Below are 10,411 nucleotides of genomic sequence, written 5' to 3' on the forward strand. Positions count from 1 at the left end.
GCAACCAATTATTTTTTGTTTCTGACACAAGATTGTGTTTAATCACATGTTGGTCAAAATTGATGTTTCAGTCCCCTGGTTTATATATCTCAAAAGAGTAACGATTACATCATTAATACAATGGATATTGTTTCCAACATTTTATGAGCAGTCAAATTATATTCTAAGGTTTTGTAACTAGCTCAGAACAGATAATTAAATTCTCACTTCAAATTACAATTGTACAGGGCACACCAAACTGTTATGCGTCTATATATTCAACATGATGAGATAGAGAATTTGAGAATTATCACTTAATTTCTATAATTTTCTATTTCTTTTATTCAAGTTGACACCAGTTTACTTGACATTAGAGAATCCTTTAGTCAAACTAGTTTGACCACTCCATTTACATAATCTTAGATAACATGTGGGAATAGAGGCTTTTGTGAGGCTCTAAATTATTGCATGACATGTGGTGAAGCTGCTGAAAACAAGTTAGTTTGTTGCATTTAGATTTCCTTGACAAGCATTAGAATTTTCATGCTTCATGGTCATAGTCACCTAAGATTCATTTGAATTTATGATGGTAGGTTAACTTTCATAGCAATGGCTGTTTTTTATTGTTTAGTTTTCAGTTACTCTTTGGAAAAGGTAGCAGAAGATTTAAGAGAAGATATTGTAGCAGCAAGGGAGGTAAATTCCATTGTTGAGGTTCCATATACCAAAGAGAAGAGGAATGGTGTACCTCCAAATCAGCATCTCCAGAAATAGGAAGGAAAATTAGAAGCATGATTAAGAATTATGCAGAGGCAGATATGCTGATTACCATGCAAAATGTGGCTGGTGAAACCAAATTTTCAGGTTTAAGAAACTGAATTAATATTATTTTAGGCTAACATGTATGACCAACAAGATGGAAATAAGTTTCTAACTAAAAGCATTTTGTTTCCTTCTCAAAAGCTAAATGTAAAGAATGTTGTAGAGAAGAGTATATTTTATATATCTCAGGAAAGAGAAACAAATAGAAGACTCTAACAGAAAAAATATACTATCTATATATCACTTATATGTATTAAAAATGATTAACAAAAAGTAAAAAATATAAAAGAATTATATATTATACTATAAAAAATATAAAAAGAATATATACAAAATAAATATATACAAAAGGTGGTAGTGTAAATGTCATTTCTTTTAATATGAAATAAAACATTGAAGACGATATTAACATTGGGACGAATTTGATTTTGACTCTAAATTTTAGAAATAAAAACAATATTTACCGTTTTTTTTTTACAATACTAATAAAAGTTTAATAGTAGAACCTCATCTCACGGATTTTTTTCTTTTATAAATTATTAAAAAAAAATTCAAAACAAATTAAGAGTCATTATTTATCAGGATTCATTTTTGTTTTGGATTTTTATAAAATTTTCTTAATATATAGGCAAAAACTTCTGCAATGCATATAGAATTCGATGATTACATTAGCAAACTTGTCTATATACACAAAATTGGCAATGAATTCGGTGGTCTCAAAATGTTTGGACCATTAAATGGTCCCATAATAAAACATATTTTTTAAATTTTTTAATAACTGTTAAATAGTCTTTATCTAATTTTAATTATAAATTAATCCTTTATATATTATTTAGGGGTAAGTATTGTTTTGGTCCTTAACGTTGGGGATGAGAATCGAAACCGTCCCTTATCTAATTTTCGATTTAGAATCGTCCTTAATGTTACATTTCATTTTAAAATTGTCCTTTTTAACAAATTTTTTTTTTATAAATGACAAAATTACCCTTTTAAATAAATAGTTCTTCTGGGTTTGCTTGAGTGCTTCTGCTTCTGCATCTTCTGCTTCGTCTTCTATTTTCTGCCTCTGTTTGAGTGCTTATGCTTCTGCTTCTTTTGGGTTCTGCATCTTCTGGGTTCTTCTTCCTTTTTATTATTGTATGTTGATTTGTTGAATCTGGATTTGAATAATGGATTTGTTCATCATAATCCCTAATTTCCTAATCTGGTTTTGTTGGTTTTGTTCTTATTATGATTTTTTTATTTCTGCTTCTTCTTCTTGGTTTTGTGCTTGAGCTTTTGCATCTCTTTTGTATTGATTTTTTATGCTTTCTATTTGTATTGGTGTTGGTGTTGGTGCTGGTGCTGGTAAACATGTTGGTAGTGGTGACGGTTTCGATTCTCATCCTCAACGTTAGGGACCAAAACAATACTTATCCCTATTATTTAATTATAAAATCTATTTTTTATTTTATAAATCATTATTTTATCATTCATCTATCATATTTATTAATAATTAAAAACTAAAATAATAACGAATTAGATCTTCCATTAATTGTAATAAATATTTTGCAATCTCAATCGATCATAATTTTATCATTGATCCGTTAAATACGTATTGGATTGGAAAAATCGTGTTTGTTAAAATTCAATCGATTGAATTTTGTAAGGCATGTGGGATTTTTCTTATTCAATCGATTGGTTCTGTCACCCAATCGATTGACTTACGCTATTAGAATGATATATAAAAGTTTAATCTGATAATACAATCGATTGAAGTTTGTACGCGAACTAATGATATTTTTCCGTTCAATTGATTGGTATGAGCATTCAATCGATTTAAATGTGACGTGAATAAGATTTTTTCCTGCATTCAATCGATTGGTATGATAATACGATTGAATTTTGATATGCGCTATATATTAAGCTTGATAATCATCCGTGTTCAGCCTCCCTCCCCTCCTTAAATTTTACAACTCCATTTCTGCATAACCTCTCTTCTCTCTCTAAATCTCTCTTCTTCTTCTCCAATCTTATCAACATTCACTCCAAACTACATACATATTATTAATCCTTATCCAAATCTCTACAAAACCCATCGAACCAATATTCCCAAAATGGCTAGAACTAAAAACGCAAAAAAGAGCTAGGGTTGAAGATGAAAGTTCTGCATTCATTAATTTATAACCTTAATATTAAAGAAAAGATAAGATTAGAGTATCTAAATCAAAATAAAAACTTAAAAATTGAAGATAGAATTTTAAAGATAAGATAGATGGATAATAAAATAATAATTTATAAACACGAGTAGAAAAAGGAGAATGGCGTAACATATAACGTAGTGCACAATTTAATCGATTGGATAACACAATCAATCCATTGAATTGTGAAAATCTATATTGCTTTGAAGACTTAAATCGTTTGGGTAACACACACAATCGATTGAATTGTGAGACCTCATATTGCTTTGAAGCCTTCAATCGATTGGGTAACATGAACAATCGATTGAATTAGAAAAAACTCACATTCTAATCATCGTTCAATTGATTGTGTAAAAGTTACAATCGATTGATTTTTGAGAAAATCATACTATCGTCCAACATTCAATCGAAGTTTTATGAAACCTGAATTTCAATCGATTGTTTTATTAATCCAATCGATTGATTTTATAAAAAACACCATTTCACAACTCTATACGGATGTAACGGATCAAAGATAAAATTTTAATCGATTAGGATTGCTAAAAAATTATTAGAAAGATCTAATTCGTTATTGTTTTGTTTTTTATTATGATAGGTGAATAATAAAATAATGATTTATAAAATAAAAAATAGATTTTATAATTAAATAATATATAAGGGATTAATTTATAATTAAAATTAAATAAGGACTATTTAACCGTTATTAAAAAATTTAAAAAGCATGTTTTGTTATGAGACCATTTAATGGTCCAAACGTCCTGGAACCATCGAATGCTTTGCCCACAAAATTTGTGTATAGAATGACGAAGTTGCTTATATTATGGTACTATTTAGATCGTACCAGTATATTTATAATTTTTTAATGAATTTAGTTTTTTTATTCACATAATTTAAAATTTTAATACTTTTAATTTAAAATTTAAATAGGTATTGATCCGTTGGCTATAACTCGACTCAAGTAAAACTATAAATCGGAGTCTACTTAAATACGTGCTACATCAGAGTACGTTAAGTACGTGTTTTGCTCTCTTAACGGACTTATCCTATAAAATCAAACAACTACATGCCAACTCAAATGGACGCAGAAATCTCTCCGCAAATCTCTCTAAACAAGATCAATAAAACACCGTTACGAGATAATTAGTTAAAGCTCCGCAAACCAATTTTAGAAATATTTATAATCGCCCAAATACAACATCTTTATAAATACAAGTGATTCATTAGGTCACCGATATGTTATTCATTCCGATAATTTTATATTTATTTTCTACTCTTACTAATTTGAGTGTTAGAGTGCTTTTATAAGTATCCACCGGTGTCGTTTTTGAAGAAAACCGAGTATTATCCTTCTAGTCCAAAAAAAACGAATTCGAATATCAGAAAAATGAGATATACCTTAGAATCGAGTTATTCACGCAGAAACAAGTATAATTTTAATTAATGATGTGATGAACGAATTTTATATGCATTATAATATCTTTTAATTTGTTTTAAGAATTAATTTTTTTATATTTTATAATAGAAAAAAATATCTACACCTTACTCCCTAACCATTTTGATAAATAACGTGTTTTCTAATGAAATCGAAATGTCACCAAGGACACGTAGATTTGACTATTATTTTAAAATAAATAAAAAATTAAATATCTCTTTTAAAAATCATTCTCTTCTCATTTTATCTTCATAAATAATGATTAGAAGTTGAGAAATCTATGTACTTTATAATTTTTTATTAGAGTTTTTAATTCATGAACAAAATTTAAATAACTTGTATTGATTTAAATAGAGGCGAAACTTAGTTAAGATAATGGGATTACGCCACTTAAATTTTTTATAAAAAAATTAGTAGTGCTTTTTTAAAAAATAAAAAATAATTTAGTTAGCTTAAATAACATATCAAAATTAAAAGATAAAACTAAACCAAATAAAAAAGTTATTTAATAAAAAATAATAAGAATAAAAAAAATCATCTAACAATCAAATCAAATAAAAAAGTTATCTAATAAAAATAGATAAGAATTAAAAAAGATTATCTAACAAAATAAAAGATAAAAATCATCATTATAAAAATACACTACTTTGCTAGCAACTTCTCTATCTCTATTTAACAAATAACACTCTCTCCTTTACCTTTGAGATTAAATATAAAAAATTAGATATTTTTATTTATTTAATTTAATATTATTTTATATTTTACTATTTATTTAATTTTATTTTTTATATAATACAAAATATTAGAATATTTAATAAGTATTGATATTATTATATTTATATAAATTGATAAAAAAATTTAATAAATATTATAAATTACTAAAAGATTTAGTTCTGATTTATTATTGAAAATTTTAAATTACTAAAAACTCAAAAAATATTATTATAAATTATTTTATATTTTTTATTTATAAAATTATTAATTTATTATTTTATTAATAAAAAATTTAAAAAATAATTATATTTATAAATTTTATTTTAATATAAATATTATTATTAAATTTTTATATTAATTTTTTTACTCCTCCAAAAATTTGTTTCAAGTTCAGCGATTGAATTCAAGAGCAAACAAAACACATATATTTTGATAATTGTTTAGGGAATCTATTCTAAACAAATTGAACATTGACATATTTATAGTTAACTTACAACTAAAATTGTGTCAGATACCAATTGACCAAAATATTAATAGAAAAAAACTAAGATATCCAACGAAATGAATGACTAAGGATCAGCATCAACAAGACAACAACTATCTATATCCACATATTACACCATTATGACCTACTTTTTGTAAAATACCAAATCTTTTGTCCATTTAAAAAATAAAAATACCATCTTTATTCTTCATAATTTTCTTTTTTAATTTAAACCTTTTATTAAATAACCAAATTAACTTCCCACGCAGCACGCATGAGTTTGCTGTAAAACAAAATTTTGTATAAATTCAATTTAATTAATTAATTACTATTTTAAAAATCATACAAAAATGTCTGTCTAACTAGATGACAATAGAAATAAATTTTATCACTTTATAATCCGTAGTCATTAAACTCCTATTCTTTTTTTCTTTAGTTAAACAAAAAAATTACTAACAAATATTCTAAAAAGATTTACTTTTGAATTTTGATCTATCATTAATGTAAAGAGAATCAGAAAAACTTGTCAATTTTAAGTCCACGGGATTTGAAAAGTTTTTAAAAAAATGTATACAGATTGATTAGTTTTTAAATTATATAAACGTAATAAATTTAAATAAAAATTAGAGAAAATAATAAATAAATTTATAATATTTTAATCTAGAGACATTTATATTTTTAAAAATTTAAAAATATATTTAAAAATTTTTAAAAATATATTTAAAGATTTGAAAATATATTTTTAAGAATTTGAAAATTTATATTTTCTTTTATATTTTTTTAGTCTTATTTATAAAATAAATAATAAAAAATTATACTTTATTCTTTAAAATAAAAATTAAATATCCACAATCCAAAAAGGGCAAAATTGATTAATTCTTTTCTCTACCAACTAAATTAAATTCCCCATTTTAATTACTTTAAAAACCGATCGTTCAGATTCAGTTCTGACTGATTCTGATTCAATAAAACTTTTCTTCTCACTTCTCACTTCTCACTTCTCGCGTCTCATCTCTTTAGGATGCAATCTTCTTCCCTTCGAATCAATCTTTGTTGCTTTCTTTTGAATTTATGATCCACCCTTCATCCTCTCACACCAACGACTCCGTTCTTATGCCCATGCTCATGGTCAGTCGCTTCCCCCTTTTCCTTTTTTGTTTAAATTCAATTTATAATTTATCTTTGGATAATTGCTATACTCTGTTAATTATGTTTTTATCTTACTTTGAATTTGATTTTTATTTATCAATTTTCTGTTAAGGAACCTTCTTTTCCCTCGTTGAAATCTGGGTTAATTAATGCATTATGACTATTACTGTTCTTGATTATGCATGTTCCAATTAAGTATTAGTTTCAATTTCAGTTATCAATGTTAATACATGCATAATGCGAGGTCAAATTATACAAATATGAAATATCTTTTGAACAGTTAAAGCTTGGAGATAATACTTAAAAAGATATTATTTTTAAATTTATGCTCAATTCGCTTTTTAATTTTATAAGTGAAACTATTTCTTTAAATGATCAAATGTAAATTCTGAAGGGAAAGTGAATTGTTCCCTTTTTGCTACTCCTGATGCGAATTCGCAAGTGTTTATATTCTGAAATGTAGTTACAATGCCGAAACACTAAAAGGGATGAGTTTTATTCAGCATTTTAGAATGGTGATTATTACAGGACTGCTGAAACAAAGCCTATTTGTGAATCACAAATAGTGCATAAAAGAGTGCCGAGTGCACTTTTGGTCTTATGAGTTTTGAGCCACTTGAATATAACTAACTTTGTAAACTTGTTGTAGGGAACTGTGTGTCTCAAGTGTGGTGACGAAGGTTTTCCAGAGACGTTGGTTTTTTGCAAAGAGTGTCAGGCTTGTGCTTTGCATAGGTACTTATTCTTTACTTCCTCTCTGCATTCTTGAATGCCCTTTTTTGTAGCAAGTACATGTTTCATACTTAGTTCTAGATGCCACTACTAATATGCTTTGTGGACATTCTTTTGAATATCTATTTGAGTGTTGGAGGTTGGAGTGTACTCATTGTAATTGGATAATCCAAATGATAACTAAAAATTTGAATTGAAGCAATACTTGGTATTGATACCTTAACCACCTTTTGCAAATAGAATGTAGTGTTGTTAAATTTTAATATGTATAGTAAAATAATAAAGTGTCATCTTCATATGTGAAATTATAAATTGAAACTCTGCCTATTTGGAGAATGTATTTATATTTCCATAGCAGTCCCAATCCCAAGGATGAAGTTTTCTGAACTATGAAGCCCATCCTAACTAGTTTTAAAGGATGTCATTGTTTATATTACAAAAGAGAAACTTGAATTTGGATTTTAGTAAATGTGCTTTTGGAATTCTGATTTACCTTTGTAGCAGTTTTTTTATGTCATCTGTACATACTACATAGCTTGATTCTTTCTTCTATTGCATAACAATGTTCCTTTTTCTATTGGTATACGTTGGTGTAACCATTATCGTTAGGTTCTGGTAGACCAAGGAAAGCTGAATTGATACATGAGAAAATGATCTTAATGACTTGGATTTATAACTGCATCTAAACCCCCCCCCCCCCCCCCCCCAAAACCCCCCAACACCTCTCTCTCTCAAAAAGCTTTTTTAAAATAGAAATATTTGTGGAATTGATCTTTTTTCTTTTTCTTCTGCGGTCATATGGCCTTTATTGGCCTCTGAGTTCTTAACTTTGTTTTTCAGATACTGTTTAAATGGTCCTGTGGTGTTTTGGGAGGAAGTTATATGGTTTTGTGAGGATTGTGAAGTAAAGCTCGTGAAGCCATCTTCTTTTGACATATGTGTTTCAGCCTCACCCAAAAATAGTGACTCCATAAGCTTAGAAAATGATGAGAACAAAGCCACAAAAAAGCTTAGGAATTGCATAAATAGAGTGAAGAAAAGTAATCAGCAGGCTCATAATATTATTGAAGAACGGAAGCTAAATAAAAGAAAAATTAGCAATCAACTGGCACATAAGACGGTTGAAGAGAAGCATGATAAAAGACAAATCAACAATCAACGGCAACAAAAGATAATTGAAGAAGAGAAGCTGAAGAAAAGAAAAGTTATCAGTCAACAAAAACAAGATATGATTGAAGAAGAGAAGCTGAAGAAAGGAAAAGTTATCAGTCAACAAAAACAAGATATGATTGAAGAAGAGAAGCAGATGAAAAGGAAAGCTATTCCTAACTCATTTGCTAAAACTAAGGCCTTGTCATCTGATAATCACAAAATGCCTTTGCCTGCACAGCCTATTGCTAAGCCGATATGGAGGTAAGAAATATATTCTGCTACAATTATTTGAAGTTGGTGAACTTTGTTTTGCTTTGTTGGAATGACATGGTGCTGAATTTTCTGTTTTATAGGGGAAGTCTTAACTTCCGCAATGAAGCTGGTGGTGTTGTAACTGAACTTCTGGCCCATATGTCCAGTTTAGCGTGCTCCAAAGTTGAGGAGGAGACACAGCTTTTGCCAAAGGTGCTTCATGCGGATTTGCTTCCCAGATCTGTGGTGTGGCCTAAAAGTTTCAAGTATGAGGGGCCAACTGATATGAGCATTGCTCTCTATTTCTTTCCTCAGAGTCAAAGGTTATTTCTTAGGCAATACTATAGTGATGCTACCGAGATCTTTCATTAAAATGATATATCTAAAATATCTCTTTCCCTAATCCCTACAGAGACGAAAAAGCCTTTGATAAGCTGGTTGACGACATCATTCAACTTGAACTCGCGATAAAGGTGGCTGCTAAAAATGCAGACCTCACAATTTTTCCATCTACCGCCCTCCCAGTTCAACATCGGAGTGAGCTTCATTTATTCTAACCCTTCATTTGGACATCTCAATATTATCATTTATATAACTTCAAAAGTTTTATTTGAGATTTTTAATTTGATATACCCTCCATAGGAATGCAAGCAAAGTACTATTTGTGGGGTGTCTTCAGAGGAAAGCAAACTTCGCGCAAGATGAATGGTGCTGTGTCCATAGCGGATTCTGGTGTTTACAAGTTCCCAAACAGGCAAACCAATATTGGTAGTCATGATTCTAATGCATAGTATTCCTTTGCTTCTGCCAGTGGCTACTGATATATTAATCATATCTATAGTAATTGCAGAGGTTTCTGCAGTATCAGAGGCCCACTGTAATTAATGATTGTATTATCTCTTCATATATCTAACTATAAAGTTAAATCTTTTCCAGCTAGACGAGATCAACTGATTAAAACTAATTATAAGATAATGAATTTAGAGTTGTGTAGCTGGGAAGAGAATTTTGAGTATAGATATGCTGTAAAGAGATGTGTTAGGATTGCTGTTACTCTTTTCATTGTCAGGAGAGAAGCTCAAATATGGTGTATATTATTGAGTGTGTTAGGAAATGTAACGTACTTGTACAATTCATGATTGATGCAAAACATTTTGGCACTGCCTGAAGTCTTTGATTGCAGCATTATTATTATTATTATTATTATTATTATTATTATTATTATTAGGGAATTGGCTCAACATATTCTAGGGTCAATCTCTTCACATGTTTTTGATGTGTAGCTTTTGGATTCTAGTCTTTGTTAAGGGATCAGTGCGTGTAAGAGTGTCCAGTAAATAGGAGTTGACCTACTTCTTTTCTTGTGGGCAAGAAAATCAAAACATAAAACCAATCATGTATGCATGTCACTCATGATACCCACTTGTTCCTCTGGAAACAGGTTTTTTGTGTTTTCGTTTTTCTTCTCAGGTATTAATTTTGACTACCACTGTTTGAGGTGAACATGAGATCTAG

General features: G+C 28.5%; 1 protein-coding gene across 1 annotated transcript; it reads left to right on the top strand.

Moving 5' to 3' along the window:
• The first annotated feature begins 6,473 nt into the window (after positions 1–6,473).
• On the top strand, positions 6,474–10,065 carry LOC112776385 (PHD finger-containing protein 1). Its single transcript, XM_025820535.3, has 6 exons — positions 6,474–6,739; positions 7,410–7,495; positions 8,333–8,905; positions 8,998–9,219; positions 9,309–9,433; positions 9,539–10,065. The coding sequence occupies exons 1-6, from the start codon at positions 6,683–6,685 to the stop codon at positions 9,685–9,687; spliced, it is 1,212 nt and encodes a 403-aa protein (XP_025676320.1). The 5' UTR covers positions 6,474–6,682; the 3' UTR covers positions 9,688–10,065.
• The last annotated feature ends 346 nt before the right edge of the window (positions 10,066–10,411 follow it).

This window comes from Arachis hypogaea, chromosome 19 (assembly GCF_003086295.3).
Source record: "Arachis hypogaea cultivar Tifrunner chromosome 19, arahy.Tifrunner.gnm2.J5K5, whole genome shotgun sequence".
Taxonomy (NCBI): Eukaryota; Viridiplantae; Streptophyta; class Magnoliopsida; order Fabales; family Fabaceae; genus Arachis; species Arachis hypogaea.